Source organism: Lipophrys pholis (assembly GCF_963383615.2).
Source record: "Lipophrys pholis genome assembly, chromosome: 2".
NCBI lineage: Eukaryota > Metazoa > Chordata > Actinopteri > Blenniiformes > Blenniidae > Lipophrys > Lipophrys pholis.
Genome location: NC_137636.1, coordinates 23,693,781 through 23,719,118, shown reverse-complemented (window position 1 = coordinate 23,719,118; position 25,338 = coordinate 23,693,781). Strand labels below are relative to the sequence as shown.

General features: G+C 40.4%; 1 protein-coding gene across 1 annotated transcript in view; it reads left to right on the top strand.

Moving 5' to 3' along the window:
- The window catches only part of ctxnd1 (cortexin domain containing 1), a 28,537-nt gene extending 3,199 nt beyond the window's left edge, over positions 1-25,338 (top strand). Inside the window, exons 2-3 of the mRNA XM_080491481.1 lie at positions 21,800-21,878; positions 22,986-25,338. Of these exons, the coding sequence (XP_080347607.1) occupies positions 23,052-23,234 (183 nt within the window). The 5' untranslated portion in view covers positions 21,800-21,878; positions 22,986-23,051 and the 3' untranslated portion in view covers positions 23,235-25,338. The remainder of the gene's footprint in view (positions 1-21,799; positions 21,879-22,985) is intronic.

Below are 25,338 nucleotides of genomic sequence, written 5' to 3'. Positions count from 1 at the left end.
ATTCAACATATCCCAACTTTTTTTGAAATTGGAGGCAATTATGGTGCTTTAGACAGGTGATGCCCAACCTTTTTCTTGATGCACCAAATTGATATTATTGTAAACGTAGGAAAGCCTCTACAACACCTAAATGTAAACGTAAATGTAAAGTGGTTTGCAAATAAAATGTATTATTATTATTATTATTATTATTATTATTATTATTATTATTATTATTATTATTATTATTATTGTTATTGTTATTATTGTTATTGTTATTATTTTATGTTGACTCACCTATTTCTATGACATAAAAAATATGATACCCCTAAAATCAAGAGGGCTCCGTGATCCCCTCGGGTGGAAATCACTGCTATAGACGAGTTAAACGGTTAATGACTAATCATTAAGGGACTTTTTTTCCTCCAATTGTGTTCTCATAACCAACAAACTCCACATGATGAGTCTCAGAAGCCTCTCACCTCATTATACTTTCATCTCTTCTGACTTTGAAACAGCCCAGTGACTTATCAGGAACCTCAATGGCAGCGTTTGCACATTCTCTGTTAGAGCTTTTGGCCTCTGTGGATGGGCTGTGACTCCTGAATGATAAGAGAAATGAGAGGGGTGGGGGGGGTGGGAGGAGGGGGTGGTCAGAGAAACATGGCAGATAAGTTCTGTCCTCAGTGCAGGAAGTGTGAGGTGTGAGCCAGCTATTTGATTTAAAGGATCACGCGAATGACCAATTTTACCCCATCAGCCATGCTGCACAACTGAATCTGCAGTAAGATCCTTTTATCACTGGAAATTTCACTCCCCAGTAAACACAGTGTGCCCGGCCTTGTACAGACCAGTTCCTGTCAAGTCAGGTGTGAGTCTCATCATGGAGATCTACAGAGAGGTCGACAGCATTAATCATGAACCTCAGTCTGATCTCAGTCTGTGTATTAAAAAGAAAGTGTTCTGGTGTCCTCTTTCCACGTCAGAGGAGAAAAGGTTTGAAAGCAGGTTAATACCCTTCTCCAGGGCATCAATATCTCTGCAGCATTGGCTAAATTACCCAATGAATGAGCTACACAGTTAATCTTTTCCTTACAGTACCATTCAACTTTCAAGGAAGACACACACACACACACACACACACACACACACACACACACACACACACACACACACACACACACACACACACACACACACACACGCACACACACACGCACACACACACACACACACGCTCTCACCTCATAGCAAGAAGCTCATAAGTTCAAAAACCAGTCGGGTCTTTCTGTGTGGAGTTTGCATGTTCTCCCCGTGTGTGTGAGTTTCCTCCCACAATCCAAAGACATGCATGTTAACCTGTGACCCTAAATTGCCCCCAGGTGTGAGTGTATGTGGTTGTATGTCTCTCCGTTTTTGTCCTGCGATGGACTGTAGACCTGTGCAGGATGTATCCTGCCCTCACCCATAGTAGCAACCCTGAACAGGATAAGTCGTATAGAAGATGGATGGATGAATGGTGTTATTATCCATCCATCCACCTTTGAGCTTATTTCTCCTCCACACTGCAACAGACCTTTCTGTCCTCTGTAAATTCCTCGTTCTTTTGGTAAGACGCCAAGCTGCCGGGAGACCCAAGATTTAAATTTGGGTCTTTAAAAATTGCGTTATAAATAAAATGTGTTGTTGTTATTCTTGTTGTTTACGATGACGATGACGATGACGAAAATAATAAATTTAGACCAAGTTTACGCGATATAGTTTCCGGTGAAGACGTAGGTTTTCCTTTCAGAAATGTTTCGTGTTTACACTGCAACATGTTGAAAACAATTCCAGTTTACACAGCAACAGCACAAACGCTGAATACAATGTGGTTTGCATGGCAGGACAGAAGTTGATGCTATTGTGTTTGTTTTGTTATTAAACCACAAACACATGCACACAAAGAACAATATACACACTAACAAGGGCCAGTACACGCGTGAATTTGGACTGGGTGTCATGCCACTTCATTGTTATTGTCCACCCACCCACACATGTGCAGAAGAACTATTGAATACAGCTGTGGTGCACATGGGCAGTAGCAATGCTTCAGAAACGTTAGTTTTTTTCCCCGATTTCCACGGAGACAGAGTCTGAGCATTTTCAAAAAGTTGCATTTTCAATGGTTTCGGGGATCTTTTTTTGTAATCGCAAATAAAGTTTTGCATTTTCACTTGAAAAAAACGTGTAAACGTTGCTTTAATCTGTTTGTCCAACTTTGGTAGTCTCCTTCTTCATTAGGCAAGCAGGGGGCATCCTAGTCGAATTCCCAAAACATATCAACTGGTTCCTTTAAAGCAGATGACTTTGAGTCTTTCCTGTATGGTTGAACTCCTCTTACAGTCACAAGGACTCTTGTCCACCCATCTCCCTTTTATAGCCTCTTGTATCCACGATGCCAACGTTTTCACTTTTGATACATATAGACTATGTTATTGATATATGCTATATATTTGCAGTGCATCCATTTAATCTTATTGTAAGAGGAGCTGACGATTTGAATTCACCCCGGGATCAATAGAGAGTCTCGTCGGTCTGTCTGCCACATAAAAACAAACCAGATGCGCATAATAGCATCCGTCCGACTTGTTTATCGTCTTCCAGACTCAGCTTTCGTTATGCAGATTTTCGCCACAGACGTGTAGTTTTTGTCTCCAGGCAGAGAAAGAAGTCAGAGTCTGAGCCTCGACACCAGAAATAGACTTCCAACCAATAAATTACCGAAGCAATAAAACTCTTAATAACTTGGTTGAGGGGGCTGGTGCAGGGACAGACGAGATTCATGGAGTGAAAGATGTTGTGGAGGAAAATCCTTCATAAAAACATTGCAGTGGAATTGAAGTTCAGAGCAGCAATTCGTCATGACGCTAATGAGGAATGAAAGAAAGTGTGATGTAGTTTAGTACGGGGTTGTGTAAGCCAGTCAATTATGAAATACACTTTTAAAGCTTGAAAGGGGCTCAGAAAATAATAGCAAGCAAATATTTCTGCATTATGTCGAAGGGTTTATGCTTGTTTCAGGAGCTATGAAGCAGTTAGTTGGTCACATAGTACTTTTTGTGTTTGCTGTGTTCCCACGGCATTGGCTTACAGTGGCGGTGCTTCTTAAAGTGATCGGCCTTCACCCCCTCAAAGCAATTACATGTGTCCTCGTCACAGTTTATGCCTTTAAAAGGAATATGAGCAGTGAGTGGCGCAACCCAAGAACTTTCACAAGCAAATAACATCAGCTGCATGACATGCTGTAATGAGTGCAATGTTTGAATAATGGAGACGAGTGAAGGTGAAGGTGAAGGGATAATGGATTGATTTAAGACAAAATAGAGAATAGATAAGGGATGAGAATGAGTGTAGGTTAGGGGTGTGGATGAATACATTCAGATGAATGCATGAAAGTGGGTTGTAGTAAGTGAGAGAAGAGACTGAAGAAATAAAGCAGTCAGTGGTGGGTGAGGGATCGGACGTTGATGATGATGATGATGATGAAAGGATGAGGGATGTGGATGAATGGATGACATAAGTGGTTGTACAGGAGGGTTGAGGATAAATAGAACAAATATTGTGTTGGGGCCTGACCATGAATGGATGAAATGAAAGATGTAGATGACAGATAAAGATAAAAGCTTTAATTAAGACACGGGGATGAAAAGATGAATGATGGTAAGGGATGAGGATGAATGGTTGAGATCAGGGTTGAGGATGAAACAATGAATGGAAGGATAGCGGGTGAAAGATTGGGATGAATGAATGAAATTAGGCACTCGGAATGAGAAACACTTGCAATGAGGGACAATTGAGGAGGCATATGAATGAAAGTATAAAACATGGAAGACTAAGTGATGGATGAGGGTGAAAGAAGGAAACAAAGGTTGAGGAATGAAATGTGATGAAAGGATATACTGGATGGACTTGATAGAATGAGGATGACTCAATGCAATGAAATATAAATATAGCTGGATGGACGCAATGAGATATGGATGAAGTGAGGCATGTGGTAGATAATGAGAAGTAATGATGGAAGGATGAGTAAAGGATGGAAATAAATGTGTGAAATAAGGGAAGAGAACAACTGGCAGACATGAGGAGCGTAGGTAAAAGCTGATAATGAGGGGATGGGGGTTACCCTTGATTGTACCTGTACTCACAGTTTTAGTCAGGCAGTATTGGACCAGAGCCTTTCAGCATGCTCGTAGTGTCCACTCATAATGTCTGGAGACTCGACTACATCAAGACTCTTTAGTAATGGAGGCCTTCAGCTCCGCTATACATCACCTGATGCTGATCGATGACAAAGGAGGACGAGGAAGTCGATACTGAGGCTGGACGTAAACTCTAGTATTTGCTCTTACTGGCAGCAAACAAATGTTATTTGTCAAGTAAATTACAACCAAGGGTACCTGTCCTGGATCTGGATCCGGTCCGAATGCAAAAGGACAAAAAGCAGTTCTTCGATGCTGCTGGACAAACTAGACTTGGAAAGACATTCTGCACTACTAATGTATGTAAAGTCTTACAAGTTAGTTTGACTCTTTTTAACCAAAGCTTCACTGCTGACAAGATCTTGTGTTGAGTTAATGTGATGGAGTATCAAATGTGTGTGTGTGTGTGTGTGTGTGTGTGTGTGTGTGTGTGTGTGTGTGTGTGTGTGTGTGTGTGTGTGTGTGTGTGTGTGTGTGTGTGTGTGTGTGTGTGTGTGTGTGTGTGTGTGTGTGTGTGTGTGTGGTGAAAGTTTTTACTGTTTGATGCTATTGTTTTTGTCATCTGGACTTTTAATGGCTGACTGCCTCATAAAGTGACATTTCAACATTTTGAAATGGATAAAATGTTGGAGGGATGTGGATCAATTTTATTGGTTCATGCTGTGGAGAAGAAAGGTCATTTGCCAATTTCATATTGGCTGTTCAATTCCCTCCCATTGAAGTTTAGGAATTTAGAAAAATCTGAAAGTTTGTACAAACCTATAAAGTGCAGAATTTAACTCACAGCTGGACAACTAAAAAAGGATAACTGTTTATGAAGCGATGCTGACATTGTGGATAGAAGTGTGTTTCTGATCACCTGTTGCCACCCGAACCACCTTTGGTTGACACTGTCAGTCTAAAAGTCTAAGGATTTGCTTACACGTCAGTATTTCAAGTGAAAACTCATTGTTTTGGTGTTAACGCTTTCGAAAAGTTAAAATAATGTCCATTTACAGGGAAACGGCAGAGACCCTAAAAACCATGTAAATTAGCATGCCAGGGCACGAGTTGGCGCTGTTGGTTGGTTGTTGGAAGAAAACACTATAAACACTAACAATGGGAGTACACTGACATTCGTATGGACACAGTGACCAAGTTGGACTGTTACCATAATGACTGTCAGCTTTTAAACTACAAAGTCCCAGGAGAATATGAACTGGGAGTTAGTCCACGCGAGTCGTTCTTGTAAAATTTCCCGTGTGGACGGGAAACATTTCCGTCCACGTGACACCATGAAATCTCCTTAAAATGACATAGTACATATGCCAGGCCTACTGCCACAGAAATACACCAAAAACGGAGAAGAAGACATGGAGCATGCAAAAAACAAAGAAATCGACAAATCCGACATCTGGCCCTGTTAAAGGAAATAGCATCAGTTGCTTTCTGCGGCGTGATCTGGAGCAGGCAGTCTGTCATTGTTGTTGTTGTTAAGTGACATTGCGGAAAGGGCGCAGAGAGCTGCGGCATTTATTTTCAGATTTTTCCACTTTGGAACCCGTTTTTCGGGATCCTAAAACGTTGCACCGTGTGGATGATAGACGCTGTCGTGTGGAGAGGGCCTGGGAGTCATAACACTCTCGAGGCCGCCATTGTTGTTCATTTCCTATAGCCCGAGTGTGCATGCGCAGTCGCAGCATTTCAGAAAAGTAGCGTTTTCCCCCACTTACAAGGAGTCGGAGCGTTCCACCTTGGAAGCTGTTTTCAGATTATTACGTTGTCATTGTCCATTAGTGTCGTTGTGTAAACGGACACCCAAAACAACAAAAACTTTCCATTTTCACTTAAAAATGGGGCTACGTTTCTTTGTGTGATCGGTTATGTTAATGTGTGGCCGTAGCCTGCCTGGCGGTGTGAAAGTGTGCGCGCTTGTCTGACCCTCAGTGATCGATTGGTGACTTCTCCAGAGTGTGGTCTAGACTAAAGCGGGCATGGAGCTTTAACAATCCCCTCTGTCAGAAAGCATTTCTTTTGGTGTCCAAGTGGTTTCAACAAACACAACAATTATGATTTCATAGACCTCTCAGAGCAGTCTCTCATCACAATGACATCCTAAACCAGAAATGTTTTTGACACTTACAGGATCGTGTTGCAAGTGAAGGTTGTAGAGCTGCAGGCCTCGCTGCAGGCCTTTCACCTGTCACACTCCTGACGGATGAAAGTACCAGCGGCTTCCAGCGAAGGACTTGTTTGTGAGAATTACCTGGCCACTCTTGTCGATGTCCGCCCAGCTCCCACAGCTGTGTTCGGCCTGAGGCAGAAAACTAAAGCGAGGCAGGGCTGAGTGACCAGAGCAAACATTATATGCAGGAGGGGGGGGGGGGCTCACTGGGGGGAACAGCAGTTCAACCTGAGGTTGCTCATGCCATCTGACGCCTGTGAAAACATTTAGTTGGATCATTTTGCTGTATTTTGGGCCTATCATCCCAAAATACAGCAAAATGATCCAACTAAAACCATTGTATTCACATGTTTTAATGCCAATAGGTGTGGTGATCCTGGGACCAAGGATCAGTTTGAATTGAGTGGAACTAAATTGAACTGAATGGAGTGACGGAAAGACAGAGTGGGGAGCTCTTCCATTTTCATCCAAACAACTGAACTGAAATTTGTTGTTTAAGTTACACAACTAAATCAAATATTCTGTTGATTGATATATTCCTGAATCACCAGATTTTTCTTGACAACCAAGTGGTTTAATCAGATTAAATATCTGACCCAAAGCTTCATTTATGAGTGAAACAAAAATGTAGATTGTGTTTAAAATGATGTAAATGACTCTGCATTTATCTGAGGCCAATTAATGTGGTGAATAGTATTGGAGGTTTCTCACACACCTGCAGCTCTAAAACTTTCACCATTTATTCTATTCGCTTCTGATCCAAACACTGCCCCCCATGGCGACAGGTGGTACTGCGGTGTTTGATTGAAAGGTTTATTTCGGACATGTGAGCACAAATGAGATTATTCAAAACAACAATAACAAACTTCAAGAAACATCTGCCGAACAGGACAAGGGATATTAAAAAAAAAAAAAAAAAAACTAACTTCAAGAAAAACACATAGAACAAATAAACATAACAGAGCACAGCAAAGCCAAAAAATTGTAATTAAATAAATAATGGCCAACCATATCCGAAAAGGAGTAGGACAAAGCCTAATCTTATCTAGATGAATGGCTTTGTGGTTCTTTGTCTATATATTTAACAGTGAGCATAGAGCACCAAACTATGCTTTGTTTTTATTACAGGAAGCTAACTCACTAACTCACTAACTAATTTGTTGCAAAACCTGGCTGCATGTATGGAAAAATTCCCTTTTTATTCCACCTCTCTCTCTCTCTGTGCTCCACATTTCCTTTTGCCTCTGACCTTTCGTCTTGCTGAGCAACTTTTTCTTTTTTTTCTTTTTGAGCAACTTTTCAAATGTCACTGGGCAGACGGATAAATGTGACTACAGTCCGTGTGCACGGAGCTGGGAACGCCTCTAAAACATGCACCAGCTGTTGTTCAGTTAAATGGGCCAAATTGAGTGTAATAGGGAAGATTACAGAAAAATCTAAATACTTGGATACTGTGTTGTTACGTCCATTCAAGATGCAGAGCTATCTGCCGCAGCATTCCAAACTTGACGAATATGAACTCACACACATTATTTGAAGTGACCAACAAAATACTGACTTGATGTTTGATTCCAAAGAAAATGGTCAATCTAAAAGTAACAACACAACATTGAGACCCGAGGTGAGATATCAGTGATGCTGCTATGAAAGACAGCAAACTAGCATTCGCCTCAAAGCCATGCTGTCAGTCCTTTCAGTTTTGCCTTTTGTTTTTTTTAACATTTCACCGTATTTTGCACCAGAAGGTTTCATTAAAATTTGTCTAATGTTGAGATTGGAGCAATTTTCAGTCATAAGTGTTTGGTTTGGCAAAAATATCGGCATTCCCATCACATATACTCTGAGCCACAACAAAGAAAAGCTTAAAGTTGAAATTTAAAGGTTAATATGGCACTATTTTTACCTGTTCAGCCCACTCAAGATGAAATTGAGCTGTATGTGGCCCTCAGTATGTTCCCTCTGACCGGTTCTCTGGGTGCTCCTGATTCCTTCTACAATCCAGAGACATACTAGTTGGTTTAATCACTGATGCTAAATTGTTCATTGGAGAGTATTTAAATTATCTCTGCTATAACAAGTCCAGGTAAAGTCCAGGATGGATGGATGAGAACAAATATGACCTACAGCCACCTGGGAGGTTCTCTCAGTCTGTCGATGATAACCAAGCAGTTTCTCTGTCACACACAATGAGTTTGGCTCACTTCACAAAGAAATACCTCCCGCTTGCCTTCAACAACAGGTTTGAAGCCCTATTTACTATCCTTCAAAATGTCCTAGAGAAAGACACTGAACCCCACATTGTTCCCAATGGATGGACTGAGCTTGTTCAGCTGCCATCGTTAGTATATGAGTGTGTGTTTGTGTGTGAATTACACTCAGATTGTAAAGTACTTTTGGGGCTTCTGAAGCAGTAGAAAACCTCTATATACTGTGAATACTATTTAACAATGTCCCAGTTCTTTCGGTAATATATCTTAAAATTCTCTAAATTTACTCAAGTTGAGGGTTATTTTTTTCCTTCTTGTCATAGTTGACTCTTTTATTGTTACCCTGTCGCAGGACCCCTAACTTTTAAGTAAACCAGAAATTCCTGCACAGTATATTTAACTCCAAAAACACTGTAGTAGTCTTGGGATTTCAGCATGACCGGCAAAAAAGTTAAGGCAGAGAGATCGAGAAAGTAGTAACAAAGCCTCTTTCCTCTCTCATCAAAAAGCCGCCTTAAAAGATTTTCAGAAACATTCCTCTTGTGTCTCATCTAAACAAGATGTCTTCCTCTCAGCAGATCTGGTTCAGATTCAACTACAACCCCTGAATAGAACATGTTCCAATCAGACATGGATGCAAACTCACCAGTTCAGCACATTTCTTTTGGGAAGATAACCGTTCGCTGCCTTCCTGTATGAAATCAGATGTATTTTTCATCTGTAGTCTTCTGCAAAGGGAGCTTGGCCTCAGCTGCATGAACCTACGACTCCTTGATGGATAATGGTGCTTCAAGATTGTCTCACAACTTTTACTTTAAATACATTTCAGCACATTTCTAACTGTTATATTGTTTTTCCTTCATCTGCTGCATTACATTTATAACGTTAGTTAAGTGTGAGAGTGCTGTGTGAATGTGTGGAGGATTTGTTTCATACCAGATAGGGAGGCACTTGAATATATTTGTTTCTGGCCTGCACATCAATGAAAGTATGTAAGTTTAATCCAATGCTTTTCTTTGATCTTGAATTAAAACCAAAAAGACTGATTTATACAGTGAATATATTTACCTTTTGTACTTTCTTAATCTTAATTGGGATTACAGGGAACTGGAGCCAATCCCAGCCCACAATGGGCACAGATTGGGAAAGATCACAGAAAGACAATCAGACACACAATTCTGAGTCACTATTTAAAACACGTCTTTGGATTATTGGAGGAAGCTGGAGTAGCTCCAGAAAATCCATATAGACATAACTTGATATCGACAAACCTAACGGAGGTGCTCTGACCATGAGATTAGGTTCTTAGCAATTAACTCATTGTAGATCCATTGTTTACGTTCCCATTGTTTAAAATGTTACTATATTCTGCTTGTTGTGATGAAAACATTTTCCCGAGGAACCAATGAGAATGCCTGGGCCGTTTACAGAGCGATTTCAACAGGGCTTGATTGACCTTTTTGTAGCTCGTTTCTTGACATATAAAATACATGAAAATGATTATTAACAGTTTTTTCCATTACTTTTCAGGAGGCATGACACTTGTGCTGCAGCTTTACTCACATTGAGATGGAGCCAAAGTACACAAATTCTTTACCTGACAATTAGTATATGTGCTTATATGAGAAAGACTGGTAAAAGTAAAACATACCTGTGTGAAAGCTTTACTCAAGAAAAGTTAAAAGTGCTGATTTTGAAATGTATTGAAGGTTTGCGATAAGTAATACACAAATGTGTTATTTGTTGGTTAGTTAGTTGGTCGGTTATTGGTTTATTGGTTGGTAAAAACTTGTGTAACATGATACTTCACCTGAATCATCAGCAATAAACACAAATTATAAGTAAGCTTACATCAGTCACTTGGCTGGACAGTGAATTAATCGTATTCAATGTTACATTTTTGAACTATTTCTTTTTGGGAAACAGGAAGTCTTGGTATTAATTTAACTTATTCATCTTCTTTAGTGTATAGGACTGCTCCCTTTAGGTGCCGCTCTTGAAGCACTGAATTATTTATGACTTTGAAAGTGACATCATAAAAAATGTGCTTTTCAAGGGGTTTGATGAAGTTGTGCAAATTATCTTTGAATCTCACTGTTACTGCCACACAATGGTGATGCTTCGACTCTTTTTTTAAAAAGTCAAGTTATCATCCGTAGATGTTGATTGTAGTAAAGAAATTTGTATAATGTAAAAAGAAAGTGGAAATATTTGTGTTTTAATGTAGGGAGTGAGAAAAACGTCTAAAAAACTGAAGAGCAAACGCCTGAAAAATCTACTTTAGCATAATAAAGTACTTGATAGTGTTGGAATAAAAACACACACCTCAAGGCTTACAGTAACACAGTTGGTTTAGATAAGAAACTCTGGGTGTTTTCCAGAGTTCAGAAGTAGAAAAACTATTTCCTGGGGGAAAAAAAACAACAAAAAAAACCTAAGTTGCTGTTAGTCTCTGGCAACATGGTTTTATATTTCCCTCTCCACTCGCTCATGCCTCCTGAGTCCTTTCTGTCCAGGCTTTTCCCTTTCTTCCCTGAAGCACCTCACCCCATCCCCCCCCGCATTTCTTTTCCTCTCCCCGGGATGGCAGATGGGCTGAGATGAATGGGAGCGCAGGCCACAAATTCTCACCCCTGCGGATCAGGAGCGAACAAAAAAAAAAAGAGGGGGAGGTGCAGATTACTGCGGCACCCAAAGGAGCCGGGCTGACTTTGAACCACACCGAGTACTTTTATACAAGTGACCCATGTGATCCACGATCCGTGTCGCTACAGGCGCCTCATGAATGCTCAGCTGTCATTCAAAGCGACGGCAGATATGAGCATCGAACGAAAGAACGCAGCCCTAAACTCGGAAGGGCAAACACAAGCGCCTCCAGCCATGGGGAAGTCGGGGAAGAAGCAATAAAAGTCAAGACGCTGTCCTGAATGGAGATGTTGCAACTGTTTGTACAAGGTGCCAAAAACCTGAAGATAAAACACAATGAAATAATTAGTCAAATCAACCACTCTTGGAGTATTTTGAAATTTCAAATCCTCTAGCTTCTAGCCCAGGCGTTCTGCAACCTCTGTGACCAAAAGAGCCGCTTTTGTCATTTTCCACAAAATTACATTCAACCAGAGCTGCAAAACAGGTTTCATCTTAAAAAAGAGGTGAACACAATTTCATATATAGTAGTTTGGATATAAAAACATAACCTGTCTCTTCTGTAACATTTGCTTTCAATTACGATTTAGGATAGTAAACATTTCATTACATTTTTAGCTGTTTTTTTTTATTTCTGATTTTAGAAGTTTCAACATAATTTTCAAGCATTTTTCAGACAATTTTCACATTTTAGGTGTTCTGAGCATTTTGTGTTTTTCCTCCATTTCTAAGCTCGTCATTTTAGGTTTTTCTCACCCGGTTTCTTGTGGTTTTAGCTATTTCCCCCCGTTTTAGCCATTTTTATTTTTATTTTTTTTTTCTAAATAAATAGGAATAGAAACAATGGAGTCTTGAGGTGTCGTTTAAGTTTTACTTGCAACGAGGAGCTGTACATGTGGACGATGGAAGTACAGAGACGACTGAAAAACAAATCCCGGTGGGGTCTTTTTTCAGGAGGCAGGTTATGTGAGTGAGTTCATATTCAAAAGACATTAGGAAGTTTTTTGGAGGACATTCAGATGCAAAGAGTAACAAATAGATGTTCAATGTAATAAGTATTGCTATCAGGATAGTACCATGGTCAAGTCTCAGTTCTCTGACAATGGTCAGTTGTTGGAGTCTGCAGCATAATTCAGGACATTTATATAAGAGGAACAGTTTACCTATTTTTCCGTCATTTTCATTTATTTTTTTAGGAGCCGGACATGGCACCTAATGTGGCATCATGTAAGGAACAGCAAATATTCAAACGTTTACTTTGACTTGAAAATGAAACTCAGGCTGCATGATTTCTACTGCATTCAGCATGTTCTCATAAGGTTCATACATAAAATAATGCAGTTAATATATATGATACTTTTATATTTTGGCAGATTATCTAGCTGGCCAGATTGAAGTCCTTTGTGGGCCTGTTTTGTCCCTCGGGCTGCATGTTTGACAACCCAGGTCCCAGATTCTTAACAACAGACCAATGTATGCAATCTGGGAGAAAGTTCCCGGAGTGACAAAGCTCATAAACAACCCTGGAATGAATTGATCATTAGAATGTGTTCTGAAAGCAGTGGGCAATCAAATAACCAACGGATTGACCGACCGACCAACAAACCAGACAACCATCCAACCAACCAACCCAAGCTATTGATACAGTGGTTTTCTTGCTGGTTCATCCAATTCCAAGTGCTTCAGTTAATTGACAGCGTGTGAATGTGTAGGAGATAAAGATGTGTGAATCTATACCGAAATATCAATACTTACAATACCACAATATCTTCATGTGGATCGATCCTCATGTTAAAATGTCATATAAAATACCACATGACAACGTACGGCTGTTAGAATGTCCCACTCATAGCTCAGATCATCATGTTAGACTAGAGGATGAGATGTGGTCAGATAAAAGCCAACCGCTAACACAGGATAAGAAAGAATGGAGTTTCCAAGAAAACTAAACCTTTGTTTAAAAAACCAGCGAACATGGGCTGGGTTTACCGTTAGTTTCACCCTACTGATGATGTGTTGCTGCAATAATCATCCTGTTCTTCACAAGTTCTGGATTTGTCTTGGAGCATTTATCAACACCCATGCCAGCCTTAATTTCGGTGAGAAGAGATGAATAAACAATGTAGGAAATTGGGAATGAAAGAAGCAACATCTTCAGGAGATCGACTGGACCATTGGAGTTGGGTGTAGATACTTGTGGTGCCTGAAAAGAGGAGTCAATAGTTGTTGTTATAAAAACCCTCGAGTTAACAAGAAGACTGAAGAGTCGATTGTAAAGAGGATGGTTGTACAAAAACAGGATCTGAAAGGAAGTTTGACCGAAAATTACAGGTCAGAAGAAAATTGGAAATGTGAAACAGGTGACGGAGAATGTGTGGGGAAAGTGTGCATGAGGAACAAAATGTGCAGGAATGCATATTTTCACCGGATGAGTTGAGCTTTTTCCCTTGTCTTAACCCACTCGCCTCTCAAAATCCACTTCCTGAGAGGACCTATATCACTGTACTTGTGTGTGTGTGTGTGTGTGTGTGTGTGTGTGTGTGTGTGTGTGTGTGTGTGTGTGTGTGTGTGTGTGTGTGTGTGTGTGTGTGTGTGCGTTTGAAGTAAAGTAGAGTGCAGCTTGTTAATCACCCAAGTCAATTATAGAAAGGCTGTTGGTTGGCTGTCACCATATATTACAGCTTAAGTGATAACACTGACACACAACATTTATCTCAGCCCGCGGCACTCAGCCTTGCCAACCCTCTTCCTCAATGTCTCCCTTTTTTCAGCTTTTTTACTTTTTCCACTCTCTGCTTGGATTCATGCACCAGCTGATATACAAGTCTGAGTATCACATGTACTCTGAATGGTAAAAAGAAGCTCAAATATTACTTGTATCGGCCAATGACTTGAAAAATCAACTCAGAGTCAAGGAACAGTCGAGCCCAATCTCTAGAATCGTAGATTTTTGTTTGTTCGTGGAGAGATTTAGTTTACACAATTTCAAGAAAATTGCTTTGTAAATGTGTTTTCGTTTCATAAAAGTTTGACGTTTACACGGCAACGTTTTTGAAAATGATGTCCATGGAAATGGCAGGATCGTTGAAAATGATGTCCTTTTCATGTTGGGACACTAGTGGGAGCTGTTGGTTCTTTTTATAATGAAACCAAACACACATGCACTCAAAGAATAATACGTTATAAGTGGGAGTACACAGATATTCATATGGATAAATTATGAAGTTGGATTGTTATTACGGTGACTGTCAACTATAAAACTACTAATGTCCGAGGAGAATATGGACTGGGAGTCATGACGCTTTGGAGGCCGCCATTGTTGTTATCCTTCATCTACTTGCACATTCGCTAAATAACTTTTTACTCGGCCGTGGTGCTCAGGAGCAGTGTTTCAGAAATGTTCACTTTTCCTTGTTTACATTGTTTACTTGGAGCACTTTCAAAAAGTTGCATTTCCTGTAGCTCTGACCACTGTTGTCACATAAATGGACCCTCAAAACGCAAGGGAAGTTTTTCGTTTTCACTTGCAAACATAACCAGGGCTTAGGACAGACAGACTTATTATCGCAGTCAAACCCTCACTGAACAGTCTTGTTCTCTCCTCTGTGATTATTTTTCCAGCACTTAACGGTAGAATTATCAGTACTCTGCACTGCAGTGTGTGAAATAGATTTAAGTTGAAAGTAAAATTATTCATTAGTGTTCTAGTTTATTTCCCTTGTTTCTGTTTCTGATTTGGTCATTATTTATAGTCCAGGTTTTGTTACCCATGTTCTTGTCATATTTGTGTGTTCACATTTTAAACATGGTTTAGTTTCTGCACACTTCATGTAATCATGGTGTGACTAATATCTCTTCAACCTCACAACTGCTTTCATGTTGCATGTCTGTGGTGTGTTTTCATGAGCGATCCTTCTCCCACTATCTTCTGGGTTTATTCTATCCTCATATCCTCCTCTGTGATCCTTCACACTGCAACTGATTGTTGCCCCCCGTGCTTTATTCTCATCCGTGTAGTTAAGGCAGCAGCCCCGTCCTCATGTGTTTCACCTGTGTCTGCCTCATTGCGTGACAAACTCTGTGTTGTGAGCCACTCTGTCTTGTTTCCTTTGCAAGCCTTTTCCTTGTCAGTTATTCCCTTGTGGTTTTCTCTGACCTGTGTTCTTAGATTCTGTCTTGCCTTGCCCTTTTTGTGACTCTGCTGAGTTTTCAGTCTTCCAGTGTTTTGGCCCTCTTTCTGTCTGACCTGATTTTTGGACTCCAGAATAACTATTGTATCTTTTTGAACCTTGCTAGGTTTTTGAGACATATGAATATTCAGTTCTTGCTTTGTTACAGAAGTAAAACAGGCTGTTTTGTTTATCGACATGTCTATTTCATATCTGTATTTGTAGTTTCAAGCCCTGGTTGAATCCTGTTAATACCTCATTTGGATTTCATGTCCTAGTTGTTGTATCCTATTGTGGCTGCTGTCTGATTTAGCTTACATTTACACAACAATATTTACAAATTGAAAATACATCGTTTTTGCTTGTTCCGTTTGGAAAAATTGGATGCTGAAATTGATATAGTTAGCATTCCAGACCAGTAGTGGTTGATGTTTGTTTTTGTAGTGAAACCATATACCGGTACACATGCTGTAAACATTAACAATGAGAGTACATGGACATTAGTATGGACACATGACAAGGTCCGACTGCTGTTACGGTGACTCTCAACTATTAAACTACCAAGTCCAATGAGAATATGGAGTGGCCGTCTTGACACTCTGGAGGAAAACATTGTTCTTATTGTCCATCTACTCTCACATTTGCAGAATAGTTCATGTTATGGTCAGAATAACTTGTCAAAATCTCTAAACTGTCTTTAATGTAGACACATTTCTACATCTCTGTAGTAATCCTGATCGCCTGAACTGATTCACCACATCACACAAACTAAAGTAGAAAGAAAATAAGTTATCCTCCCGTGTGCTCCTGGTTGTCAAATAAACATATCACACTTAATGTCTTTATTTCTCAAAGCTGGTGATTTTCATTTTACCGGATTGGACTCTCTGGCAGTTCTTCACCCTGGGCAGTAGATTTGACACCCCTGCTTTGGATGGATAAATTGGAGCCAGACGGTCTGAAGAGCACCGTCCATTGATGTTGTATTAACTGAAGCTCGGCTGTGCCGGCTCAGCCTCATCAATGGCTTCTGGCCTGTCACATTGTGTTGAAACATCAGAAAGCATCCAGTAATGTGAATAATCATTTCCTCTCTCAGTGAAAACATAAGTCAGTGGGATGCTCCTCATGAGTCACTGACTTGTGATTTGAGCAGAATTCCTGTATTTTGAAAACCCATTAATCAGTTTAATTACAAGTCCACAGAAAAGCAATTATCATTGATCACCCATAACACAACAGCAGCTTCACTGCTCCTCAGATTTTTCTTTTTCTTTTGCATACATAATGATTTCTGTCTTATGGAGATGAATGAAACAACTCAGAGTGATAATGTAACATTAGTGCTACAGGAAAACAAAACGGTTTTAGGTTTAGGGGATTTCTTGCCTTCCAGCGAAAACTCAAAATCCAGATGACTGTTTTATGACTATCAGAGAAAGTGTCTGAAGAACTTGATTACAGACAATCCTGCACCATCCCCAGGCTGACATCACATCACTGTCTAATTCTGCTTTGTTATTTTGGTACTTGACGTTCTTAAATAAACCCAAAAGTCGAAAACAACAAATATTGCTTAGACAAAGATAGTCTGTGGGGAAAGTGGTGTTTTGTTGTTCTGGCCCAGGACAACAAAACACCAGTTTCCCCACAGTCTCAAGATCTCGTCATGGTATCTCTCCTGCATTCAAAATTTCATTTAAAAAAAATCACCTGTGTTTGTTGTCCATAACATCCGCCTGCCCATATTACAACCCCACTGCCACCATGAGCCACTCCATTCACAACGTTGACATCAGCGAAGCGCTCACCCACACAGACCATCTCGGAGGTGAAGATGCTGGATGTGGAGGTCCTGTGCTGGTGTGGTTACACCTGATCTGTGGTTGTGGGGCCCGTTGGATGTCCTGCCAAATTCTCAGAAACACCCTTTGGAGATGACTTATGGTGTAGAAATGAACATTCAGTTCATGGACAACTCTGGTGGACATTCCTGCAGTCAGCATGCCAATTGCACGATCCCTTAAAACTTGTGACATCTCTGCCATAATGCTGTGTGATAAAACTGCACATTTAGGAGTGTCCTTCCTTTTATTGTGTCAAGGCTAAGACATGACTATGCGAAAATCCTGCTGTCTAATCAGCATCTTTAAATGCCATGCATGTGATGTGGGTGGAGAAATGCTTACAAACAGATTTAGACACATTTGTGAACAATATTTGAGAGAAATAGGCCTTTTGTGTACATAGAAAAAGTGTAACAACTTTATGTTTGGCTCATGAAAAATGGCAGCAGAAACACAAATGTTGGGTTTATTCTTTTGTTGGATGCAAAATTGGGTGTAAAATTGCTGGTCATTCTGAATGGTGGTGTATTTGTTAGCACTCTTGCTCAGGGTGAGAAGACTGTATAGTAGTTTACATGTTCTCCTTGGTCACCAGGTCCTCTCAGTGACATTTATCGCTGGGATCAGCTCTAGTCTCTGCTAGACGACAGTTCGATGGATGAGACCTCAAAAGCTTCACTTGCAACAAAATGACATTCTTATGTGAAAACCACGGCGAAAAGTGTCCATCAGAGTTAATCAGCTTGAGTCATGCTCTTGTTAATGGCTGGAGGCAACAATGAGGTGTAGACTGGCAGGGAACCGTGCTTTATTGCTTTGCTTTGCGAATAAGACCTCCTGAAACTTGAACTCCCCCACCATGTGTAGCTTGTCTGTCCTCACCTAAATAGGTCATTCAAAACAAAACATGGAGATATGATGACTGTATTTATCTTTCTGTACTTGGTTGCTTTTACACCAGTCTGTGCTACCTTCACATTTCAATCAAAGTTCGTTAAAGTTAGTTTGGTTGTGGACCTCGTCTCAAGAGTGGAGAGTTTTTTTAAGCACACCGGGCTTCTGATCATGCATCCACACGTTGCACCAACAGAGCAGTCACACGGCCTCTTAAATTGAACCAAACCTGACAAGCGTAAACTCACATTTATACACTGTGGTACTGTGATTATGAGATTCAGCCTGGCTTGTGGCCCATCCGTGGATAAACACACCGATCATTCAGGATGTTTTCGACCACAAATCTGTTAACTCCAAACACAGCTAACTTGTTTATCTGCGACTCGGCCAGTCTTAGTTTGCATACCCGGATGAGGCTCTAAAAGCTGAGATTGTACCCAATGATGAGTACTGGGATCAAACAAGGGTTGTTTTGTTTAAATACTGAGAGGATCCTGTTGCAGCTGCCTCCATCAAGGAGATCTTTAATAGTTTACAAGTGTTCACCTAATGAATCAGGTCTAGAGACCGTAGATAACTTTGTATACTGTCATCTCCCATAATTTGCATCAAATTTCCTAAATAGTCTTCCATTATGTGTCCATAAAGTTGAATTGATAAGTGGTTATTTGTGGTGCCATGAATCAGAAAGAGACACCATGTTGAAATCACTTCAGACCTCGTAAACATGTCCTGCCAGCTGAATAAAAATGTGTTCAAAAAAAAAAAAAAGTACATAGAAGTATTTCCAAGAATTTTTAGTAAATAGCAGCATTTGAAGCACACAATCTATGTTTTGTGTTTTTGTTACAATGAATTCCCTTCATTTGTGCCTCAGTTGGAAGAGTGTAAACTCTCATTGATAAAATTGGTTCAATCCTTATTTCCCTTGATCCACTGAAGTGTTAAAGATTCTTTCTGCAATACTCTCAATTTCAAGTCTCTCCCAATGGTGTGTGAGGACTTTGCATGGAAGCCTTCGCCATGAGTGTGTGACTGTGTTCATGATATGAGTACAGAAAGGTCATCCCCAAAACAGTCAGATTTGTGATACAAGCCATTCACAATCTATATTGAAGATACCACTGATGGATGGCAGATACCAAGAGTCAATTTGCAGATTTTGTCTTCTTTGTCCCTTTGTTCATTATTTTCATTTGGACAAATGACTCATTTTAATGCTCTCTTTGATTTGGATTCCATCCAGCATCTGTACATCATGATGGATCACCCTACCCTGCATTAAGAATGTATTGGTTATGTGATTTCTAGTTGAATTGAGCATTTAGCAAGTCTTTTCTATAAAGGCTCATTAGGTGTTTCAGTAAATATTGTTTGTAATTTGTAAAATTACGTTTTATATTATTTCTTTCATTCATCCATGTTGGTGCTCAACTGAAAAATACCCAGATCAGCTTCTGAAAACCCAACCTGTGATTTCCAACTATAGTTGGTTCGTTTTGCACTTCTTATGGTCTCACTTTCAAGCAGCAGCTTTGTTGTAGAAACAGAGTGTGTTGACTGGATACTATTTCAACAACAAATCATCAGTAGGGTCAAACTAACCTGTCTCACGGCGGTCTGGTGGGTTAAATAGCTGAATGGTTTCAGTACTTTTGAATGTTTTCTGAGTACTTTGTGTTGTTTCATTGTATAATTTCATCTCTAAAGATCAAACTTTAGTGGAAGTATATGGAAATATGTTGAATTTGATGGAGTATCTGGTGTCATTACATCCAACACTCTTGTTGAAGCAGGATACAATGCTATTGGGTCTGACCCAGTTCTGACTACTTCTGGGGACTCTGGAGGATCTGCCCCAAAATTTACAAATGTTTCTCACATATTACAACACGATGTAGTGGAGGATTTCATCTATATCCAGTGAAAACATCAACATTGCCATCCACAGGATTAAAAAGGAACAGAGGAAACGTGGTAGCTGGTTTCAAACCATCTGTTTTAGCGTTTCCCCTCAGCCAGGTTAATCCTGACCATGTTAATGTTATAATTTATTCAAAGCAGAAGGACAAACAGAAACGGTGAAGGTAAAAAAGCACTGCTGTTTCGTTCTCTCCGCGCCGCCCTTTAATTCCTCACTCTGGATAATGTAGCTTATCGCTGAGCGGCAGAGCATGGATTTATGGAGCGCCATAGTCAAGACAAATCACCATGAAACAACAGGACCTTAATTCCTCGGCTTTTGCACACTTTGCATGCATTGTGAATATTGATGGTGCTTTGTGTTGTTAGATCACCTTCACATTGTGCCTCTTCAGCCCACGGAGATGCTCTCCTGTACCAGCCAAGACATTGTGCATTCATGCCTTTTATTGAGGTTGTATTGACTTACATTTGTTTCCAGCAGTGTTATTCTGAAATCAATCATATCTACTACTTGGTGAGCCTTCAGCAAAGTTGTAAATAAAGTCAACAGTTTGCTTTGTTTAAAACTTTCCTTCTTTCCTGCTTGAATCTAAAAGCATACAGTAGTTTCACTGGCTGATGTTTAACAATGTAGAAAAACGTACAAAAAAAAAGAAGAAGTAGAAGAAAGAAAATCCATTTCCCTGCATGCCTGCTCTGAGTCTGACATTGCCCAAAGCTCACACAAGGCCAAATTACTTTAATTCTCTCAGTTAGGTCTTGACCTGACCATGTCGAGTGCATTGAGACCTGCGATATGATTACTACGGTCTCATTAAAATTAAACTGAACTTTTGACACAGCTTTAAAGTAGGAGCCTTTCATTGTACTTTATGTGAACCAATAGTTTAAATTGAAAGCTTAAAGGTAAACCTCCAAAGTGGAGCTATGGGGATTTACCTCGGATGAGTTCTCGGCCTTGAGATTGCATGAATCCACTGTATAATGCAAAGGCTTCTGTGTTATCAACATCTTAAGCATTTCAGTGGGTACCAGATGAGCTAATGATGGCTAGATTTACATAATCAGCTATATCACCACTGACGTGAAGTGAATAACACTGATAATCCTGTTGTGTTAGAACCAGGAAATGGGCACGCATCAGGCATTGACAACCTGGACAGAGCATCTCCAAAACTCTAGCTCTTGTAGGATGGTTCCAGTCGGTTCCAGTCGGTTCCAGTCGGCACTTGTCAGCACCAATATGATTCAAGGAAGGATGATTAGTAAACTCGCTTTCAAAATGTTGCCATGTAAATGTGAATTCTTTCGGAAACAAAGACGATGCGTTTTCACTTGAAACGTTGTTGTGTAAATGAGGCTTCATACATACACACAAAAATATAAGAAAAGGGAAACAAGACAAAGCTGGAACAAATCAGCAGCGGAGCCAAAGAAATCAAGACCACACATACTTTAAGGGTACAGAGAAGAAGGTAGAGAAGAGAGAAGTAATCAAACAGAAAAAGTACTGAGACAGAGAGAAGCAAAGTTCACAGAAACATAAGAATATACAGCAATTACACAATACAAGAAGTAATTCACGAGAACAATGAAAACACTGTTAACAAGGTGGAAATCAAACATCTGGAATTGATGTCCACTTTCAAATTTCTATACCTCTCTCATCTTTCAGCTGTTTCTGTTGTATGAGGATGATCAGATGGGCTCTCATCTGTTCCAGGCGACCTGGCTGAAATCTGGAAGATCCAGACGGTTTGCAGGAAGAACAGACTCTGGGATGACCCGTCTGAGGAAATCAGGTTTGCCAGTTCCTTTATTAAGGTTTCACTCAAAAGGTGCATTGATTTTACCTCTTGCTTTATCAATGATTGAATTAATTAATCAATTAATTTTGAATGCCCTGTGTAATTATTGTCGGATTTTATTTTTCACACATTAAAGCATTTCGGATAAAAAGGCTTTAAACTGGATTGAGTCGTGTCACATCTTCACTTCACTCTAATCAGGCTGAATGTGTATTACACACCTCCACCAGTTCAATCCAACCTTTGCTGATTGTTATGTAGAGGAATACAACTCCCAAAGCTGCATATGCATCATAGAAATGATTATTTCTAACAGATGCAGAATTGTGCACAATGACTGATCAGACATGTGATGACATTTAGAAGAGAAAAGAAAGAAGTTCATTTAAAAAGAAAAAGAAAAACCTCAATTGTGAATTTACTGGGCATTGTTTGACAAAGATAGAGTCTATTATATGGCGTCATCATTTCCTTGTTTGTTATCTGAATCCAGAGGGTCACTGAATGTGATTCCTACCAACTTTCTACTTTAGACCCTGTTTACATGACAAAACGATGTCCATTTACACGGAAACCGCAGACATGCTGAAAACAATGTAGGCCACTAGTTGGCGTTGTTGTTTGTTTTTGTATTGAAACCACGCACACATGCGCACGGAGAACAATACGTTATAAATATTAACAATGGGAGTCCACGGACGTCTGATTGATATTATGGTGACTTTCAACTATAAAACTACCAAGTCCCAGGAGAATATGGACTAAGAGTCATGACACTGTGGAAGCCGCCATTGTTGTTATTTTCCATCTCTTCACGTACAGGCAGAAGAACTATTAAAAGAAAAGAACTATTTATTACGACTGTGGTGTGCGTGTGCAGTAGCAGCATTTCAGAAAAGTTGCGTTTTCCCCCGTTTCCACAGAGACGGAGCATTTTTCAACAAATTGCATTTTCATTGGCTCCCACCATTGTTGTGGTGTAAACGCACAACCAAAACTGTACAAACGTTTTCCGTTTTAAAACACTGTCATGCAAACGGAGCCTGAATGTGTACTGAAAGAGTCACCAGCATCCTCCTCTCCCCTCTTGTGTGCCTCCAGTCGGGTCGTCAGCATGGTAGCGGGGCATGTGGCCACGTCTGAGGACAGCAGCCGACGCCAGCAGTCATGGAGGTGGAGGGCACTACAGAGCCGGACTACGTGGACGTGGATCAGGGTCTGACTCTGGCCTGCATCGCCTTCCTCTGCCTGCTGCTGATGGCCATGATCATCCGCTGCGCCAAGGTCATAATGGATCCGTACAGCGCCATCCCCACCTCCACCTGGGAGGAGCAGCACCTGGACGACTGACACACCCAAACACAGATATGCAGCGAACGTATACGTGTGTTCCTGCCGGCAACCACAAATGACCAAACCAGCAAACGTCTCGGAGCAGGAGGAGGCTTCATGGACTCTGGGACATGGGAGTACAGATGTTTCCATTTTGAAACGAGACAAAAACAGTTAAGCACACTGGTATATTAAAGATAAAAGGAATTTTCTCATTTAGGAATGTTTAATAATGTTGAAACATTTCAGTTTTTCTAAAACGGTGAAGCACTTCAGAGTATGTATGTGTGTGAGTTGGTCTGAATTCACTTTATGAAGCTCACACTGCACAGCTATTTCTTTTGTTTCAAAGTGGAGAAATCCTTTAACAAAGAGGCACAAATATGAAAGGATTCAGAGAGCATGCTGAGGACAACGAGTAAAGATTGTTAGATCGTTACATGGAATGACTACAAGGAGAAAGGAAGTGGGAGGCTGCTGCGAGGGAAATCCCTCTGATGGAGGATCACTACTACAACTACCATGCAAAGCACACTAACTTGGATTTTTTTGTATCTGCCCAGAGATGTCTCAGTAGCCCCTGGAGCTGCCTTACCTTCAAAGAAACACAATCAGTCATGGCAGGTGGACGCTGGTGTTCGGTGATCGCGTTTTCCCTTTACGTCGTTACAGACTGAGACAACAAAATAAGACTGAAGATGTAACAATGGGAAGGTTCAGACGCTTTACTGGGGAGGTTTTGCCTTAGTTGTGAAGAATACAACAAAAATCGGTACTTTCAAATTGGAATATCATGGTAGCCATTTCCATTTATGCACATTTGTAATTGTTGTTTTGCTTACGACAAATTGCTCATTTTTAGATCATGTACACAAGTAGAACCATGATGCTCCTAAAGTCAGGATCTTCTGTTTTTGTATCTAGCAAATTAGGTGGGCTAGTATTACCTGTCCCGGTCAGAAGGTTTGGTTACGACTGAGCAAATCAGCCGGAATACTATTTCTAAAGCAGACGTACAAATGCCTTCCCATTTACATACATCAGGTTTGATTCTTGAACATTCTGCATTTCCACCCATTCAATCCAAACATTAATTTATATAGTTTAAACTGTTAATTCAATCAATATCAGTTTTCACAGTTCTGATTTGTGCTCTGCTTTGTTCAGTTTCCTATGTAGGGAGCAGACTAAACTGTTAATTTGCTTAAAACTGTACTACTGATGCTACCTTGGTGGTCTCACAGACTATACATCAGAATAATGTGATGAAACAAGTTTTAGCACCTGGCAAAGTCATATCATTCAGTAGCTGGTACTTATGTACTTTAGATTCCAACCCAATTTACCATAAACCAAATGTAAAACATTTGTTGCATTTGGGGAAATGTGGCTTCTGAGTTTGTTCCATGTGTTCCTGGTAAAGTGTTTGCACTTCCTCTGCTTCAACACTGACCCGACCTTTACCTGCAATGCCAAAATACCGGAACGTCCCTTTAAGTCACACAACATGCAGAGTCGGGGGAGGTGGCCTTCGAGTCGCTGGTTCTTTGTAAAGCACACACGCAGATGTTTTCGTATGTTTTCGTAGTAATTCTGACTTGATTGACTTGTATTTGCTTGTCTGAGTCCCCACAGTGGACATAAACAGGCGATCTGCAGCCGTTTGGGCCGCTCCGGCGGCGGCCATGCTCGTTTCTGCTGCTACCAGAGCATGTCCTCACAGGCACCCAATCCTTACCATTGAGTCCCAGCTCGGGGCTGCATTGGCTGTCACACTCATTGTTTGCTTTGCCTGTCTTTAAATTCGGCATCCGCGCGGGTTTTTCTTGCTGCTGTTATTTGCCGGTCTGAATAGACAGCATTCATCATCTCTGAGATGATGGTCGGTTGCATGTAATGAAGTGCCTATGCTTACTGTCAAACAGAAAAGAGCCATTTAGTGACTGTGCTGAGTTCCACATCAGCCACAAATCCCTTTACTTCCAATTTCTAGGACAACCTGATACCCAGAGGGTGAAGTGGCACATGATCTTGAGGAAACAGGGAAGTAGCTTAAGTTGTATGTATTGCTTTATGGTGATCTTAAATATCCATTAAAGACAATAAAAGTGGTAGAAGATGT